Genomic DNA, 19,383 nt, shown 5'->3' with positions numbered 1-19,383 from the left:
TGGAGGTATTCTCTTTTTAAGTGAAAAGAAAATGTCATTCCGCCTTACATCTCTTTAAGAAAGATTGATCTGCATGCAAATGGAGTGCAAGTGGTAAATACTTGTGACTAAGAATAACAACAGCTCTTACAGTGAAGATTTATTTTATATTATTCGTTCGTTTGCTATTCATAGCATCTTAGTGAAAATGGTAACAATATTCATTGCCACTTCTTTCCAGAGAGAAGCTGCCGTAAGCTCGAGCAATTATGCTTTTTAAACTTATAGGAAATCGATTCACCGTTGTTTCGATGCATTTCTTTCCTCGTCAGCATGCACTTGCTCAAATTTAGTTTCAGGTGAATGCGTATCTTTTTGTTTCAGATAACTACCACTCATTGGTTCTTGAAGATGAAGTATTACGCGCAGAGTATTACTTTCCCATGGACAACCCTGACCATGTACATTCTTCCAAAGATAACATCCTCAGTTGGTCTACAAGCTTCAATGGAAAAACGATGGGAGTTAAGGACAATGCAGTGTTTACAATTGGGAAAACCAATGCAACTTTATTATTTAACAGTTTAGGATGTATTTCCGATCCAAAACTGTGCGCAGAAGGACTAACTCTGTCGCTTTGGATGAAGCACACTAACAGATACGGCGGACAGACTTTTCTGTCCACTGGAGGTAGCGACATCGACGCAGCCAACCTTACCAGAGGGTTTCGGATTTTCCAGCTTAATGGCTCATTTGATCACATTGCGGTTGATATGCGGAATGAGTTCAAAAGGTGTCGGTGGGTTTTCACTGCACCGCAGAACATATGGTCGCATTTGGTGATCAAGTTTTATTCCATTCTAAGCGGGGATTGCGTTACCCTAAAATTTTTCCTTAATAGAGATTTGCAAGTGCCATTGTTTTCTGAAGAGAGAAAAGAAAATTACACCTTGGTAGGACCAATGGTACTCATCGGTGATTTGTCAACTGGATCACCCACAGCAACATTTGACGAGTTTGCCATTTGGTATGAGAAGATCAGTGACGGATACATACATCGTTTCTACGATTACTACAAAGGTACTATTTTCGTTCTAAGGATGAGTGTTAGTTAACCCGGTACAATAAACAAACAGAATGTCGGATTTTCTATCCCAATAATGTTTCCATCCTCCTTGTTCTTTCACCTAACTTCTTTTCCATTCCATGCTAATGGACGCTGAGGATCAATAGTTTTAAGCTGAAGTTTGTAAAGAACAGAAGAAAAGTCTACTTTTCCCCTCTAAATCTTTCATCACTGAGGGGAACTTTTTTTCCTATTACTCTTTAAAGTATCATGCACCCTTGAAATCACCTTTTGAGAAGCTCCCGATTTTCAAAAAAATATCCTTGACAGTATCATAGGAAATGTAAAGAGAGCAGTGTGGAGAGTATGAGTGCCAAAGTTAGGATGGAAAGAGTTCATTCATCATAAACATTTACAGCGTTTGTACTATTATAACACACTCTACAACTTTACTGAGAAGACTTTTTGACCTCACCATGTAAAACATGTTTGTCTTTTCGCAGCTACACAATATACTGTGAATCTTACACTCGAAAGAGAAATAACAGACGACCAAGGAGCATCGTTTTATACAGATTTGGAAAAAATGGAGGCAGCTTCTTTTTCTCTGATCCAAGAGGTGAGTAGCTTCCACGTGACATTCACTGCTTTCACACTAGATGAATGGACATAATTCTTGGAGAGAATAAAAATCCCCCTCCGTCTCAATTTCTAATGAGGCTGCTGTTAAGTCAAAGAAATTTTTTCCGAAAAATGTTTACTAAACTCCCATCTGCCATAAAAATGTGCTGAGCCAAACTGATAAAATAATAATAATAATAATAATAATAATAATAATAATGATACTTTATTCAGCATTTTCACAAGGTGGCTCTTCATCTGAAAAGTACATCTGCTTAAAAATACATCTCCAAAAAAATACAAATAAGTTATTTCTACCAAAAAGAAATACATCTGCTAACAAATAAAGTTTAAAATGTAAGAGAAGTAAAATAAATATAACTATTCACCTATTTAACAATAATAAAAACTACATCGAGCTGAAAGGTTATCTTTGATCTTTTTCGTCAAATGCTCAAAAGTCATTCTAGAGAACTGATTGAAGTAGATACAGTTCCTTACTCTTTTGGATAAAATATTAAAGCTAATATTCAACAGTTAGCCTGCGGGAAGGCTCTTGCAATAAGCACTGCAGCCTGAGCATTTCTTCCCCTCTGCAAGAAAGTGTTAAGTTTGAGAAAGGAGAAGTAGCGAGAGTTTTGCAACAAGTCAATAACATTATTAGTGCCCAGGTTCCTAATATACCCCCCAACGGCTCGCTTTTCACAAGGCCTGAATTCTTCTCACAGATAGAGAAACGCTCGTGCTGCAGAGTTAATAACCAGGCCCTGCTCGGTCTTGGTGCGCTCTTATTTTCTGGAGCAAGATATTTTATTATGTAACTAACCGATTAAAAAAAAATGTTATTTTCTCGATCTGCCAGGTTAAGACGCTTTCAAGTGCAGATAACATTAACACTGTCACTTTAAGGAAGTATGGATATAGACAACAGGGGTGAGTCGAGTGATAAATAATCTGAAGAGGCAACAGACTAACAGTCATGTAGATAGACATAAATTCACCAAGAAAGTCAGACAAACAGATAAGATTATAGCGAAGAGTGACAAGAAGTCAGAGAGACAGATCGACTGAATTACCAATTAACCGACTAGCTAGCTTATTGATTGGCTGACTGTTTGACTGACAGACCGATCTACACGAAAGACCTCACTTACTGACTGTGCGACCGACTGACTGACTCACTGACTAACTCAACGTCTTGCGGACTGAGTGACTCACCGACGTACTAAATGACTTGCGGGATGACTGACCGACCAACTGATCAATCGACTGACCGATTGGCTAATCGATGAACGAGTGCACAATTGAACTGGCAAGGGTCATGAATGGCTGGAAGACAGATGGATGAAAGAGTTGCTCCCATACCCAACTAATTGACATCCGAATGATATTTCTCGTCTGGGATCTTTGTTAAGGTCTAAAAATTGATTGCAATCGAAATCCATGTTAATATGCACTGTAAGCCTCTGACACATGACATGCGCATCTCATTTAAACATTTATTTTACCTCATTTCGACTTATGTTTACTCCACAGTGTGTCGTCAACTCTATCAGCCTTTGTGACGGTTGTGTATAATGACTCCAGTGGACAAGTTCCCGATCTTCTGAACTTGGGGACGACTTTAAGCCCAACATGGACTTTGGTGGATAAACAATCAAGCGAAGGTGTCAATAAAAGCGTATCTTGTCACTTTAGGCAACCAATTTTTTCAATACAATCAAATATGATCAAGTAGTATGAATAATATCTGGTTAAAATTAATTAATTATTATATAGGGCAAAGTAAGTCAATCTATACTTATTATAGGTTGATAGATCAAAGAAACGAACTTCAGAATTTTGACCAGACATGTCAATGCTACGATGCCTTTTTTTCAGACAAGAGTTTAAATCGATACCAGCAAATGTTCCAGGGAAATCTGGCGAATTCTGCGAAGAAACCTTCAGTGGATTGGAACTCCGTCGAATTAGAGTATCAATTCATTACAATTGTCTTTTGAGCAAACTCAACCAATCACACTGTTTCAAACAGGGATTTCAACTTAATGCAATTTGCCAATTAGTGCTAGTGATAAAAGCAAGCATGGACTACAAATAATTTAGTGGTACTTGCAGTTCGATTCCTGTGATCAGATTGGTCAGTTTTGTTTAAATGACTTCGTCGACACAGGTTACACCGTAATTGAAGCCCCGTTAGGATGCCATTAATGCAATATTCTACTCAAAAGTTTGTCCTACTAAAGAAAACTCACTTTGGTTTCAATGTAAATGGCAAGTTTTGTGGTATTTCTACTTTCATCCCATATGCAATAAATGATAATTGATTTTTCCTATTTTTTTTTTGTTTTTCTTCAATCAGTTGATCCCCAAGGTATAAACATCTTTGCCTCGAACAAGTCAAACGTTGCTTCTGTAAATGTTACAGTTTCGCCCTCCGCGGCACAGTTGAATTTAGCCGGAATATTTCATGGCTATATCATATTCTACAAAGAGATAAACGAAGTAAATTATCAGAGTCAAAGGGTGATTTCAGCTGAGATGTCTTTTTTGATACCCGGGTTGAAACATTGGACTCTGTACGACATCTATGCCAGACTGGTAACCTTGAACGGAGTTGGCAAAAGAAGCAATGAATTAGTGGTGTGGACAAGACCGGTCGGTAAGGATATTAATTATGAGTGTTAATTTGATATCCAATGCCATTTTCTCTATGATCAATTAAGTAAAGCTCAGGCCACTCGGATAATTGAATGAAAATACAACGAGTCTCGTCAGAACTTGTTCATTGTTTTCCATTAATGCGCGTAATATTTCGAGCAAGTCTTCCTCTGTTATAGAGAATTTTGGCGCAGAAGATTTTTTCAATGCGAACAGCGTACATGAGTAGTTAACTGGGTGGTGAAACAATCATGTGTGCCTAACTTGTCTATGTGAAGATTTAACATCTTGCGTCCTTTAACATTAAAGAATCAACTTGACTGAAAGCCCCCTCATAGCATTTAAACTGAATGATGATTGAAGAAACATCATGAAGAAACACTATAACTTCCGGGTGCCTTTCATGCCTTAAAAACTTCTGTGTAAGGGTAATGTAGAACATTACGTCTGCAAGGCGTCATAACAAAGGCATTTCTAACCCTCGGTCCCGTGAGCTCCCACTCTCATTAAACGGCATTTTGTGATATTTTTTGTTCACGTCAGCACATTTCTAATGTTGTACCTTGCAAAATCTCTGGGGTAAGGCCGTTCAAAAGATTGCTACATCAAGTTTATAACAAGAGATTAAGCAAGGTTTTCAATTGCATTGCATAAAGGAGTGTCGAGTCCTGCTTTAGATCTATACAAAGAAGGGTGGATCGGTGGAAAAACAAAAAAAATCAAGAGAAAATTAAAGGGATCATCGCCTTTGGCACCATCTCTTGACCTACGTATGTTTCATTTTTGTGTATTTCTTTTCTTTTCGCACAGCTCCTGAAAACGTTACTGTATACAGCATAAATAGAGGCTTACACGCGCATTGGGAGAACATTAATTCTTCAGAAATCCATCAATACCGAGTGCTTGTGACGGCAGTTTATTATACCAGCAATAATGCTACATGTAATGAAACAGTCGTTAGTGGTTTGGATCACTCATTGGTGTGTGAGAATGTGAACATTTTTATTAACTACAGTGTTACTGTGCGTGCGGAGGGCAACATACTGGGTACTTATTCAGAACCCGTTTACTTTATGATTGAAGCAGAAGGTAAGTCTAATGCCTTAACGCAGTGCTGCCTAGTTCTTGCTTGTAGTGTTTTAATGAATAAAAAAATCTCAAGTAAAGGTATTGGTTTATCTCCAATCCTGCAGTGTCCGTCGTTTCTGTTCTTATAGCTTTATTGTACGGCCAAACGTTCGCTATTTCCTTCTACTTGCAGTACCAGAAAATATATCCGCCCGTGCTATCAGTTCCGTTGAAGTCCATGTCAGTTGGGATCCTGTACCTGTACCGCAACTCACTGGTTATATGGTGCAGTACAGGAAGGTCGACAACAATATCACTTCGCAGAATGTGACCGTTTATGACGCCAGTCGCTCCTCTGTTGTATTACAGGGTCTACTTCCTGCCTCAAATTACAGTATTCTAGTTCTTTTGGTCTTTGCGGATCGTCTGAAGAATCTAAGTAATGAGGTCTTTGTAGCAACAAAAGGTAAATGATTCATAGGTCCACAACTAAAATGTGTCTGGTTTGTTCCCACGGTTAGAAGAACTGGTGTGTCTCCACTCAAGTGAAAGTTAATAATCACTGTGAATTGTTTAACGAATGAGAAAATCGTAATGCAATTTATATATTTTTTGTAAAGAAAACGCCAACACTGTAAGATTCAAAAAACAAACAAAAAAAGGAAGGAAGACAAACCGAAATAGAAAGAAAATGTGAAACTTCATTTTTTTGTATTAACCACAATAATGTGTGAATTTTGACATAATAACTTGATATCTGCTGCAGATATTGCAGTTATCATGTAGAGTTCAAAGTCGACCTAGTTTCAAGGCTCTCTTTCGTATAGTGTTCTTAAACTTTAGCAAACTCAGAGAGAAAATTTATAATAAAACGATCACTTAATTTGGTTTCGCATAATATCATGAATTATCGAACCTCGTATCTTTCTTATCTGCCTTGGCCTTCGGTTTCGGCAGATTAGTCAGACCTCGGTTTTGATAATACATCATATCATGCTCAGCCTCATCAAATAATTGCTTAGTATTTCTTAATTCCACGTTTTGAAATCATGACTAGAATAATATTCTATTTATTCTTAGAACCATTAACAGTCTACCCGGCTGGATTCCAAGCCACTGGAACTAGTCCTACAAGTATTTTCCTGCAGTGGAATGCGACAGAATTTAGGGACCTGGTAGGATATGTAATTTATTACAACCTCAGTGATATCAACAGCGCTGGGATCCAAAACAGAGTGGAAACTTATATTGGGGCATGTAACACCTCAGTGGAAATATTCAACCTCAAGCCTTTGACAAATTACAGTTTGCAGATCGCAGGTTTCACTAGGTACGAAATCGACCAGGGAGTCAGCTAATCACTGTGCAGACTCAAAGACAACGTAAGTTTCCTTAGTTTTTACAACTTCTTAGTTTGTCTGGGTGTATTATATTTTTCCCTGTATGTTTATTTTTTGTTTGTTTACACTAAGATGATCAGAGTCTCCTCTATATTGGATGGCTCTAAAAGATTAATTCCCTCGCGGTGACTGTCAATCAATATTTCAAGATCTTATGGTGTTGATTTCTACTAAAATCTAAACGAATATAACTGGTTAATGAAATTCTATTGGGGTGATTATCAGTTAATGGGATTCTTTTGTGTTGCCTAACTACAAATAACTGGTGGATGCTATTTATACGCCTTGTGAATAACCTTTAGCAGAAAAGAGACTCAGGACGAAATATTGTCTCTGTTACATCGGACACTTTTCTAAGCTTATGATAAAGCTCATGTAATATTAACAAGTAAGCACAATAGCCTCTTCTTTAGTTTCTCTCTTCCCTTCTTTTTTCTTTTTTTTCTTTTTCTTTTACTTGTATTTTCTGTTTTTGTGTTTGCTTGTTTTTTTGTCCTTAATCTTTCATTTCCTTTATGTTTTGTTATTTACGCAACAACGACCGTTGGACCGTGGTTATGAAGTTCGTGGTTGTCAGACATGGTCATCGTTGCCACAGATTCTCGTAATTTACAAAAATTTGCTTTTTCTGTTTTACCGGCAGCACTGGAAGAACCCCCTCCATCGATTGAATTGTCTCCTTGGAGCTTGTCTGCCATTCAAGTCTCCTGGTCACCACTCTCTTTTGAATTGCTGCGTAGTTATGTGATATTTTATAAGCCAATGGAATCACCTGGTCGTCGGAAAAGGAGCGCCCCCCCTTTAGCCGAATTGAATGAAACTATTACGTCGTTAAATACTTCGAGAAGATTCCTTACCGGGTTGAATGAGTTCACCAACTATTCTGTTCAAGCTGCCGGGTATACGGATTTTGAAGTTGGACCAAGGACCATCACGGTGTACATCATTACAAACCAGACTGGTGAGCGTATGCAATGAAGTGTGCAATGATTTCCCTTATAAGGAAGGTTGTGTTCAGGCTTAGTCGTTTGCTTTCAGTCAAGAACGCGGTCAGGGTTCCTCGGTTTAGGCTGCTATCTTGGGGGAAGTATGCTCCAGAAACCATGTTAGTTTCATTTCAGCCATAAAACGGTTATTTAAAAATTCTATAGATTCTATGTTACCGTGTGTCTGCACAGTAATAGATCTTGGATGACGTCAAAATCTGGTAAGAACAAAAAGAAAATTGGCACACGAGGCGTCGCCGAGGTTGTCTCTCGCAGGCAGTGTGGCCGAGTCAGTTGGGAGGCTAGACTTGAATGCGGTGGTCCCGGTTTAATTTAAACCCCCCCCCCCCTCCTCCCTCGCTACTTACTGGATTTTTTTCTTGGTTGCTCTGAGTCGACCGTGGTTGCACTTTGCACATAGCCATATCTCATTATTATTATATCCGCGGTGTTATATATCTTAATGCTATGAATTCTTATGGCACAGTAGGTCGCTAAGCGTAGCCTAGAGGCCATGTCCTAAATTAACCTAATTTCCCAGTCAATATCTATCCCTACATATACTAATATAGTATAAAGAGTAACTGACCGTTAAAAATGTCTTCAAATGTGCAAAATGATGATGATAATGATTTGAATCAGAATGCATCACGGTGTCCTCTTGTTTGTTCCAGTTCCCGTAGTTCCTCCTCGTGGAATAAAGGTCACCAGCGTAGACTCCACAACTTTGTAAGTCTGCTGGGAAAGAATCCCACACTTCCCCTCCCTGGAGGAATACGAGGTACATTACTCTCCTTTTGGACAAGGAAATGCATCGGTTTTATCAACTAGAGCTAACATCACCGTCGCGACTTTAACTGGTCTCGACCCGTCCCTCACTTACTCTGTCCGCGTGGCTGGAAAGACTGCAGAGGGACTCGGTCCGCTAAGCTCTCCTATAGCTATACAAACGAGTAACTTTTCTAGTAAGTGGGATTACTTATAGGCCAGTGAATAAAGAAACTAAACCGGATAAACTTATTTTGATTCACCCTGAGCTCTGCGTAAAATTAAAAAATCATACATAAAAGAGCTTATCACATCATATGCTGATAGTAGCTAGCAGAGAACTTTGTACGTTCTGTTACCGAAAAAAACAAAAAAAAGAACAGTTTTACGATATATCATTGTTTGAATTTGGTGCCCTCGACTGTATTGTAGAGATAATTTGACTTAGCCAGCGTCAGTAATTTCGCTTTGCTCTATGGTCAGCACAAAGGCCATTTTGAGTTAAAGCATTTTGGATAATACGATGAGCCATTGTCAAAAGAGAAGTAAATTTCTTCATATTTGCTAATTTTGACTTGGAGACGTGAAAGAAAGTGATAAATTAAACGGTTGGTGCTAAGAACAAGTTGTAGGAAAAAAAAATCAAGGTTAGTTGGTGCTAACTCTTTTGACTCTCCCTTATAGGGTTTAAAAATATAGTGAAAAGCAACTCTTAATCTATTGCAATAACATTCTTTGTTTCCATGACGATTTCAGTTTCAAAGCTGACTTCATTTACGCGTGGTAACTCGTCAATCATCGTCTGTCTTCCCAGACAACAAACTGTCTCCACATCATCGGTTGTATATCACGAAGTAAATTTCGCCCCAAATTTGGCACAACGTGTTGATGTCTCCGATTTCTCTCGAAAGTACCTTATAATAAAAAATCTCTCAACTCATGTAAACTACAGTGTTGAGCTTGAGTTTGCATTGACTTGCGGCCAGAACGGAAAAAGTGAACCAACTTATGTTGTCACAGGAAGAAAAGGTAACCTTCTGTTTGTTTTGAAATTAAACTTTTCACTCTTAGGAAGGACAAATAAGAAATTTCCTCTCACGAAATAAATACAAATTATACAATCATTTCTAAATCTGACCCCCATTTCTCAGAATTGCCAACGTGAGAACAGCGTGGACGACAGCAATGGCAATGAAGAGATATTGGTATTTAATGGATTAATTGGATGATTAGCTTAAAGAAAGAAGCCTAAGAAACACCGTAGAAATTCTTCGCTGAGATTCAGCGTTTATTCCTGATTTGTGATTCTTCACAAAAATGAAGTATACAAACAAGCTTTATTCTTTAGTTTATTTTGTCCTCCAAACGTTATCGGCCGGTTTTATTTATCAGCTAAAGGTCTGAAAAAGAAATATCTTGATATGAAGAAAGGAAATATAACTTTTCAATTCTGTTTTATTTTCATTATTTATATAATTCATTTATTTTTCATCATATCTTCCACTTCCCTCTCGTCATTTTTTTTTCGTCATTTCTCTTGTCACTTGGCTGTTCTGGTCTTTGTTGTTGCTGTTTTCGTTTGTCTATGTTTTTGTTGTTGTTATTGTTTTTGTTTTAAGTCTTGCATGGTTCCTTCAGGTCCACTGGCTGCACCGCGTCGTGTTAAAGCAAATATGACGGACTATTCCTCTGCACGTGTTAAATGGTCACCTAACCCCTCCCCATTCGTGTTGGAATATGTTATCCAGTTTGCGCCACTTGACGCTAGCATCTCGGTAATAACTGTTCGAGTAAATTCAACTGAAACGATGGTGGAGATTGATGGACTGACATCTTCTACCAATTACAGTGTTCAGCTGCATACGGTTACGTTATGTAAGAACGGCTCCTGGAGCAAGGCAGTCTATGTGGCCTCGGAGGAGGGTGGTAAGGATATTTCGATCAACAGCTTTTCTTTTGGTGAACAGTCCATGTGATTCCCGTTTTCAAAAGAGTAATAAGTAATAAGTTCAAATGTTTTTTTTAGTTTTGTTTTCCGAAAGCTTGTTGAAATCGATCTGGTTTAGAGTTTAATCTCGTTCTAAAAACGGTTGTTTCACGATGTGCTTTCTGAAAACATGCTAGCTGAGAAATTATTGACGTGTCACTGAAAATACGTTTTGCGCTGCTGTCAGTCAAGTTTTTATCTCTAGGGAAACGCTTGGGTTAATTCAGAGGGTTCAAAAGGCCTCGTTTCTGAGTTGTGATCAGAGGACTTTGATTCGTGTGTACGTTTGTTATTTTGTTGTTGTTGGTTTGTTGTTTTTGGTTTGTTGTTTCGTTTTTTCTTTGTTAATTTCTCTGTTCGTTCTTTTTTTTTTTTTTTCTATCTCTACCTTTCGATTGTTAGCAAGATTAAAACTGATCTAAAACACCGGAACATGCCCTAATATACAGTAACAGAAACATTAATTCATTATTCTTATTATTTTATTTATTTTTATCTATTATTCTGGTTTCCAGTGCCAAACCTTCCCCCTCAAGACCTTGTGGCTCAAAACCACACTTCTCTTTCCACCATTCCGGTGTCTTGGCGTCCAATCCCTCCGCAGAATGTCTGTGGTGTTCTTCTGGAATACCGCGTTCGTTACACGCCCATGTCGCTAGTAGATGGAACAGAACTCGATGGAACTCCTAAAGAGAAAGTGCTTCCGGCTGGTAATTTATCCACAACACTTAAGAACTTGAACAGATATACTGTGTACAAAATAGAGGTTTGGGGAGCCACCCGTAAAGGAGAGGGACCGAGTGCGACGATATTCGCAGGTAAAATGAGCAATTACTGTTATCCCATCAACTGTTGATATTTCCGTTTTTATGCAAAGAACGCGGCAGGGAAGAAAGATAACGACGTTGAATACAGCGGACGCAAAAAAAAGAGAAAAAAAATCGCTCCTTGTTTTACAGTATGGACTTCGAACTCGATTACTGAGTGGTTCCTCTTTTTCCTCATCTAGGAATTACATTCGGCATAGCATTTGCCAAGCTTGTTCTAGCTTTCACTTTCCTTGACCCACAGAAACGTGCTATTGTCACAAGCGATTGACCACCAACTGGATGTTTTTTCCGCCATATGTTGACCACGTGATTGACAATTCCACATCCAGATTGCCCATTGGTGGAATTATTCCAGCAATTGTAGTGGACATGGTGTCTGCGTGTTGTGGCTATTGTAGAAGCCATGGAGAATCTTATGTTGACTACAGCAGCTATACCAGTAAAGAAACTTTGCAAAACAAGAAAACATACAACGATATGGTTGAGAACATTTCGCAAGAGATCGATTTTTCTTTTCCGGTTTTTGGATTTGAGGGAAAGCTTAAGTAAGTGTACAGACTGTTTTTGTTATTTATGGCTATGAAACTAACAAGTGGATTTCATGTTGCCGCACGTCAGTTCACTAAGAGATCACAGATGACGCGAAAATGTGTTAAGAACAAAGAATTGGTACACGAGGTACTTCATAATGATAATGATAAATGACTGTAAATATATGAAAATCACATATGTGAACTGCGGATAAAAACATGAATATGAAAACGACCTTTGCGGTAATGAACACTACTTGAGCAGCTGTGAAAACAGGGCCTGAAAAATATTGTCGGCTTGTACGGGATTTGGACCCATGACCTCTGCGATACCGGTGCAGTGCTCTACCAAGAGAGCTAACATGCCAACTGGGAGCTGGTCTTTATGTTGGTTCCAAATAAAACCCGTCAAGTTATGAATAAATAACTGTGAATATATGAAAATCACGTATGTGAACTGCGGATAAAGACACTGAACTGAAGTGAATTGTGGATATTTTTTTTTTTCTATAGAAGAGCTCATGATTGTTAAACAAATTTTCCTTGTCAGCACCTTAGGAAATGTCTATAGAACAGTATAGAAAATATGCATACTGATGTTAGGGTGTAAAGGGTTTAGCCTATCATGTAACACATTCCTGACACTGAAATCAGCAGACTTCTTTTTTACAGAGCTCGAGTAGTCATTCCGCGTAATTAAACCCCGCCATAGAGGAAAATAATTTCTTAAAATTGTAAGAGGCAACAGGTTTATTGCTATAGGATCCCTTCTGAAATTTTTTAGGTGTTCAAACTTTTATGGCATCTACGTGGGAAGCTAATTGTCCCACTGATTGAACTGCCAGCCCGTTGACCGACTGTCTCACTGATGAGGCGACAGTTTGTAGTCCCGGATTACTTCCTAACTGACCCACTGAAAACTGCCTAGTTATTATCTGCTAATTTTAACTCTTGTATTTTTATTTCTTCTCTCATCCACAGCTATAAAAACGATTACAGGTTCATTGACCTTATTCAATCACCTGGCACAGCTCACATTGTGAATACAAAAGTTGACAACTCCAAGGAGTATTCTTTATTTGCTGCTGTTATTGGCTTATGGCCCGTTATGGCAATTACCATGGTATCAGTACTCCTATCGGGAATAGTTATATGGTATTTGGTAAGTGGTTGAGTTTTGAACTAAGCTGCAAAATTCCTAGACGGTAACCAAATTGTTTTTCTGAGATAGATCATAACGAAAAACAAGAATGCGCTTTGGCAACGCCCACCTTGGGCCAATAAATTTAATGATGTAAAAAGAGTCGATAACGCATTTGACAGATGAGTAGACGAGCGATTAGTGATGTTTCAGCGATTGATAACCTGGATGAAACATCTTCCGCACTTTGCGATTTCGAAGTGCAATGCTTTACCACTGAGCTCGCTGACGGGTCAAATACTGCAGCATGCTTGTTGCATATGACCTTATCAAATTGTTTCTTGCCCCCTAACGAGTTATCACCGATATCAGACTGAATGTTTGGGGCTCCATGATTGTATAAAGCTTTTACCCTTACCTCAGTCTTATCCATTTCTAGGAGAGAGAAGAGAACACGGAACAGTTTAAATCATCTTTTATCCGAGGCACCGGTGAAGGTGTTTGGTGGTCATACATTTCCGCTACAACCGTTGGGTATGTATTACAGCTGTATACTTCTTAAAATAAAAAGGTCCTTTTCAAACGTTTGCCAGATTATAGATCTTATCTATACTAGTCACATAACGACGATCTTTGCAATCCCGGACTACTTTAGGTGCTGACCTAAATAATGTTCTGCACAAAGAGCACCTGACTGGTCATGATTTAAATTGGTGAGCCACTGTGCTTACCCATTTTATACAAGCTTCTAAGATATGGTATTTTCTTTTCGTATTTTTTTCAGTAAATCATTCATTCATTCAATCAATCAGTTAATTAGTGAGAGAGTGATTTAGCGAGTATGATTCAATGGGTTAGTTAGAATTTCAGCAAATACATTAGTAGGTTGTAAAGCTGTTCACAATTTTTCGTTTGTTTGGTTTTTAATTTTTCACCTAACTAGCCGGTCGTTATATATGTTCTATCTCCCTTTAGCTATGGTGACCGGGCGCCAGTAACTGGATACGGCCGCTTGTTTTCAGTGTTCTGGATTCTTATGGGACTTGTCATTATAGGGATTCTCAATGGATCCATCACCACAGCTTTAACATCATTTACTATCGATTTGAACTTCGATATTTATGGAAAAAAGGTAAAGATTACCATAGAGTTCATATGATTTAGCTGGGGCCTTCAGAGCTTTCAACTTTGTAAAGTGATCAAACCGTTACAACGGAAACCACTGAATTGCGCTAATTTTCCGGTGTGCTTAGATGCATATGATCGAGGCAATCCGCGAAAATATTAGAACAAAAGACTTTAGGTAGTTTTCAAAATTTCCAAAAGGATATGATCTTCTGTTCAGGAAGCTTCAAATCGTTAATCAAATTCTCGCTCTCACTATCATTGGAATTGTAAATGGAGCTATGTGAAGAACATAAATACTGATGTTCTCTATTTTTCGATTCCCAGGTAGCAGCCGTGCAACAGTCTCCAGAATTTCGCTTTGGAATCCGAAAGAATGCCAAGATGGACAATGGTGAGACACAAAGAAGAAATCTATTTTCTAGTTAAAAACTTATTATTATACGTTTTGTACAATTGAGAGTTTTAGTCGCAGCGTCGTATTTCGAAATCAGTGATTATTTGTTGGTGGTCGAGTTCTTAAGAAAGCAAAAATGAACAAATTATTCCCCAGCTCGACTTAGTTACCTTATTAATTTAATTTCATGAGTTTTAGGGATTTTAGTATCAACGACTAATCCCAGGGGCGTAAGGAGCAAATTCCCTTAAATATGTGGCTGTGCGAAGAAGGGGGAACTTTTATTAAACTTGGTGGCTAATGGGACTGGGGGTATAGCATATTATTGTAAGTAATTATAAAGAAAAGGGATACGTGGGCAACCACCTCACCCTCCCCCGATTGAAGCTACAACCCCAGATCGCACTATCATGTTATAAGCCACATCAACCTGCGTTAAAACTGGCCAGTGCCAAATGCTTATTTTCAAAGACTCTCAATTGCAGCAAACAAAGTAATGCCGATTAATTAATCATTGCAAATTGCAGTATCGTACAAAACATTCCGTGAAGTGTTTTCGGCTTTGGAAAGCGGAAAAGTGATACACGCCTTATTCGATACGTATGCTATTGGTAGCGAGAGGGCGCTCTTCGACAAAGCCAAACATCTTTACATATACAAGATATACGATTATTCCTCAACGTATGGTATAGTTTTTGGTGGGGATTCTGGCGTACTGCAGAAATGCTTTGACTTGTTTAAAAGAGGGAACATAGCAGATATATTTAAAAACATCAAGGAGAATATCGATTCGATCGAGGTAGGGTTTTACGCTTTCATTCAATACTTTCTTTTGTTTTCATATATTGAATAAATTGTAATCCGACTGAAAGACTGCCTGACTGACTTACTGACTAAACGACCTAACGATCGACCGACCGACCGACCGACCGACCGACCGAACGACCGACCGAACGAATGAACGAACGAACGGACAAACGAACGAATGAACAAATGAATTGACGAACGACCGAACGTACAGTGGACGAACGAGCGACCGAACGAACGAACGAATGAGCGACCGAACGAACGAACGGACGAACGAACGACCGAATGGACGAACGACGAACGAACGACCGAATGGACGAACGAACGAACGAACAAATGAACGAGTGGACGGACGGACGGACAAACGAACGAATGACCGAACGATTGATTAACTGACAAACGAAGACTGTCTGACTTTTATAACTTATCTCCCTGAGTAAGAAATATTTTCTGAGTGTCTAACAAACTTAGCAAATGACCAACTGAAGTAGCAACGGCATGAATGCTAAAAGTAGCTTTTTAACAGATTGACTAATTACTTGATCGATTTAATAAATGAATGAATGATTGAGTGACGGACTGACTGATTTACTGAATGATTGATTGATTGATTGATTGATTGATTCACTGATCTGCTCTCTTTTCTAATTTTAGACTGGTAAACCTTTGGTACTAGAAATGTCTACAGGCCTTTTTGAAGTTTCAAGTCCACTGTTTAAAAATATTGTTTTCTACTGCGGATTTTGCATGGCGGTGGCAGTGGTTCTTGGATTGATATGGGAAATTTTGTATCGCTGCAAAGGCAAAAATAAGATAAGAAACGATGGAGGTAAATGCTCATCACTGATACATATCCTTCTTCCTAGAATGTTACCCTGGGCTGGGTTGTTCGTAGTCTGGTTAAGATAACCCAGAGTTAGTGTGAAATCTGATTTCAGATCTGAAAGTTTTAAAAGAAAATTCTGTACAATATTTTTTTTCTACAATCTGATAATTGGATGCTTTAAAAGGAATAGAAAAAAAAAATCATATGAAGGCTTTTGAACAAAGGACCGGATTCCGTGTGGAGACTATGAGTCTGGTGGGTTCGTGCGCTATTCCAGTTTTTGTTTGTGTCATTCGAAAGGCACCATACTCTCTCATAGCTTCTCTCCAACCAGGAGTGAGGATGAGTATCACTCTTTCCACGTGCAAGGGTAAACATATGTATCACCGTCTCAGTCACCCAGAAGTATGCACTAGCATATCCCTGTTCAGCTAGGAGTAAACAAACTATCAGCATACTGTCAGGAAACCTGGAAGAATTATCGGGCTCTAATAATTGTAATTGACGACCATTCCATTCAGGATAGGCTACTCTTCTCTGTTGGTTAATTCTACAGAAACTCGGACAAACTCTGATGGTAGTTTTTCTCCAGCCTTGCAAGACTTTTTGGTCTTAACCTAACAGATTATGTAACAATAACCGACAAACAGTGAAGATAGTCAGATAGCGACTCCTTGCGAGGGCTAAACCTCAAAAAAAACTTGGGTAACAATAGGTAAGAGACGTTTATGCCAAAGGAACTCTAAGATTGATCTTTAGATGTTTTGTGTTTTTTTTTTTCTTGCTTACAGGTTTGGAACATGTTAGAGAACAGATGAATGATGTCAGCCGGCTGCGCGAAATGGTCGAAGACTTACAACAACGTATGCGTCAAACCTACACTGATCTGAAAGCCAAACATACTAAGGAATTGTTACTCTTAAAAGAGACAAAGAACGAGAAACAGAACAGCAGAGACCATATGGGAAATCAAGAGTGGAAAAACGAACAGCGAGATCACTTTCCCACAGGGAACCTAATGCGTATTGGCCAGTTCAAAAGTGGGTCGAAGGCCGAGACCTATGCTCACAATTCTAACAATTCAGTTGAAGAATATTTTGATAACTTGAAATAACTCTTTAAAATTACACCCAACTATGAACGAAATATGTTTTGTTGATCACAGACGTGTATTTGACATAAACTTTAACCTCAAAAAGTTATCGATATCTTCCGATATTCCGATAACGACTATCAAAAAGTTAAGGGCTTGTTGAGCAACTTAAACATACAACAGTTTAGCGCGTGAAAGCGTTACAGGCAATAGATCACACATGTTGTAACAGCTGACCTTAAGCGCGTGGAAGCGCTTCACGTATTCGTGTTATAACCTTTAGCCCTTAGCGCGTAAAACCGTGAAAGGCAATACATCGCGCACGTTGTAACCTTAAACTTTTAGCGCGAGAAAGCGTCACAGACAATTTGTCACATATGTTGTTACCTTGACACGAAGAAATTAGATATGAAATAATCTAATATTTCTCTCCCTCTTTTTCATCTTTTTTTGTTGTCATTTGTTGTAACAAGCAAACGTTATTGTTAATATAAAGAAAGCAATGTAATATTGGTTGGGCAGGGAAGTAACAAAGCGTAATTAAAAGAATATACCACAAAAAGTAAGTATGTACAAGATTCACATTGAAGACGTACGTACAGTCTTACGTAGCACTTTAGGTATTTATTAGTAACTTCTTAAGCAAGTTTTCCGTCCATATTATTTAGTCTCTCCAAGTATCGAATGACTCAGTTGTTAAGCTACGGACATTCCTTCTGCTGATCTGATAAAGGACTAATAACACTCGAGCACAGGACGAAATTGCAAGAATCCGTAAACGGAAACGTGGCAGAAACATGTTAAACCGTTCCGGAAACACGACGGATAACCTGTGTTACCGTTACCGGTTTCGTGACGTTTTCTCGCGTTTCCGTTGCTGCGTATACAACGGAACCGGACCACTTTTACATAAACATAACGGAAACATGGAGTTGCATGTTTCCGCCACGTTTCCGTTTACGGAGTCTTGCAATTTCGTCCTGTGGAGATGTCAAGCTCCGGAATTCTTTACGGTGAATACTTGTACGATAACACACGTTTATTTGTCAGTCGTATGACAACTCCAAGTGAATCATTGAAAACAATCATTCAAATGGAACAAAGCTCTTAAAAATTCACGCTGGTTTTAATGAACCTCGCACAAATTATAGCGAACAAAAAATTAAGCAGTCGTCGAAATTTTCAATTTTTTTTCTTTAGCTCCAGTAGGTTTTTTTATTTCTATAATTATTATTGTTATCATTTTAGTTTTCTTTTTGACAGAACTCTATCTATAAATTCCCAAAACTGTTGCCTTTAAAGCCGTTAAAAAAACTAAAGTGAAACATAAACGAAATACGCATTTAAGATACTTTTACATCGAGCCTAAGAATTTTTAAGAAAGAAAAAATGCTAAAAAGTCACATATTTTATGTGGGAAACGTTTTAGTGAGACTTTGAAGAAAAGCCCAAATGTTTTCTTTTCCTGTCGGTCAGTTTGCATTTAAATGTAAATTCAAAAGATTCAGCAGTAATTGTGAATTACTAGACTAAATAGGATTAAAACACCTGTTATATTTACGAAACCTAAGCAAGCGTACTCACTAGGCACAGTTTCAAGAAAACTGCTTTTTCCTTTGAGGGTAGCAGCCTTCTCACGGTGATTTCGAAGACAAACAGGTAAGAATTTCTTTTCCAATTTGGTTTTTTCCCTTGGGGGAATGATTTAAACTGAGATGTAGGACATCAAGAAAAATAAACGAGTATGTTTGTTTACATTGTCACACTCATGACAACATTTTAGCGATGTATTTTTGTACCCGGTCTTCTAGAGAAATGCACTTATACGACATAGTTCCTTAACCCGAATATTACAGCCAATCGACTTTTTTTAAGAAAAAGCGGCAGATCGCCCGGAACGAGTTCTTGTGATACAAGCACTTCATCCTCAATATTTGCAATGTGTATTATTATTACTGTAATCATTAAATATATTCCTCCCAAATATGACGCAAACGATTTGAAAAACTGTTTCGTTCGAAATTAACGGTCTTGTTGTCATACACTGAACGTTTTTGTTATTTGATAAGGATTTGAAAAAAAGGGTTGAAATTTTTCT

At 38.3% G+C, this 19,383-nt stretch overlaps 2 protein-coding genes across 3 annotated transcripts; both read left to right on the top strand.

The window, feature by feature from the left end:
* The first annotated feature begins 367 nt into the window (after nucleotides 1-367).
* LOC149034526 (uncharacterized) lies at nucleotides 368-6,612 on the top strand. Its single transcript, XM_089193546.1, has 8 exons — nucleotides 368-1,059; nucleotides 1,549-1,664; nucleotides 2,529-2,599; nucleotides 3,203-3,333; nucleotides 4,029-4,328; nucleotides 5,138-5,416; nucleotides 5,765-5,861; nucleotides 6,476-6,612. Exons 1-7 carry the CDS (start codon nucleotides 423-425, stop codon nucleotides 5,836-5,838), a joined length of 1,608 nt encoding a protein of 535 aa, XP_089049672.1. The 5' UTR covers nucleotides 368-422; the 3' UTR covers nucleotides 5,839-5,861; nucleotides 6,476-6,612.
* A 390-nt stretch (nucleotides 6,613-7,002) lies between these two features.
* LOC113664422 (uncharacterized) lies at nucleotides 7,003-17,847 on the top strand. Of its 2 annotated transcripts, none has more exons than XM_089193545.1 (13): nucleotides 7,003-7,756; nucleotides 8,456-8,746; nucleotides 9,306-9,578; nucleotides 10,188-10,475; nucleotides 11,052-11,354; nucleotides 11,608-11,911; nucleotides 12,878-13,058; nucleotides 13,477-13,571; nucleotides 14,013-14,169; nucleotides 14,490-14,556; nucleotides 15,087-15,358; nucleotides 16,021-16,168; nucleotides 16,984-17,847. In XM_089193545.1, exons 4-13 carry the CDS (start codon nucleotides 10,223-10,225, stop codon nucleotides 17,304-17,306), a joined length of 2,103 nt encoding a protein of 700 aa, XP_089049671.1. In that variant the 5' UTR covers nucleotides 7,003-7,756; nucleotides 8,456-8,746; nucleotides 9,306-9,578; nucleotides 10,188-10,222; the 3' UTR covers nucleotides 17,307-17,847. The 2 variants fall into 2 exon arrangements, with proteins under 2 accessions (XP_089049671.1, XP_089049670.1); XM_089193544.1 differs by having other exon boundaries at nucleotides 16,021-16,195.
* The last annotated feature ends 1,536 nt before the right edge of the window (nucleotides 17,848-19,383 follow it).

Source organism: Pocillopora damicornis, chromosome 14, assembly GCF_964200805.1.
Source record: "Pocillopora damicornis chromosome 14, jaPocDami1.2, whole genome shotgun sequence".
Classification (NCBI taxonomy): domain Eukaryota; kingdom Metazoa; phylum Cnidaria; class Anthozoa; order Scleractinia; family Pocilloporidae; genus Pocillopora; species Pocillopora damicornis.
The sequence above is the reverse complement of the archived record's forward strand: the minus strand, read 5'-3'. Positions and strand labels throughout refer to the sequence as shown.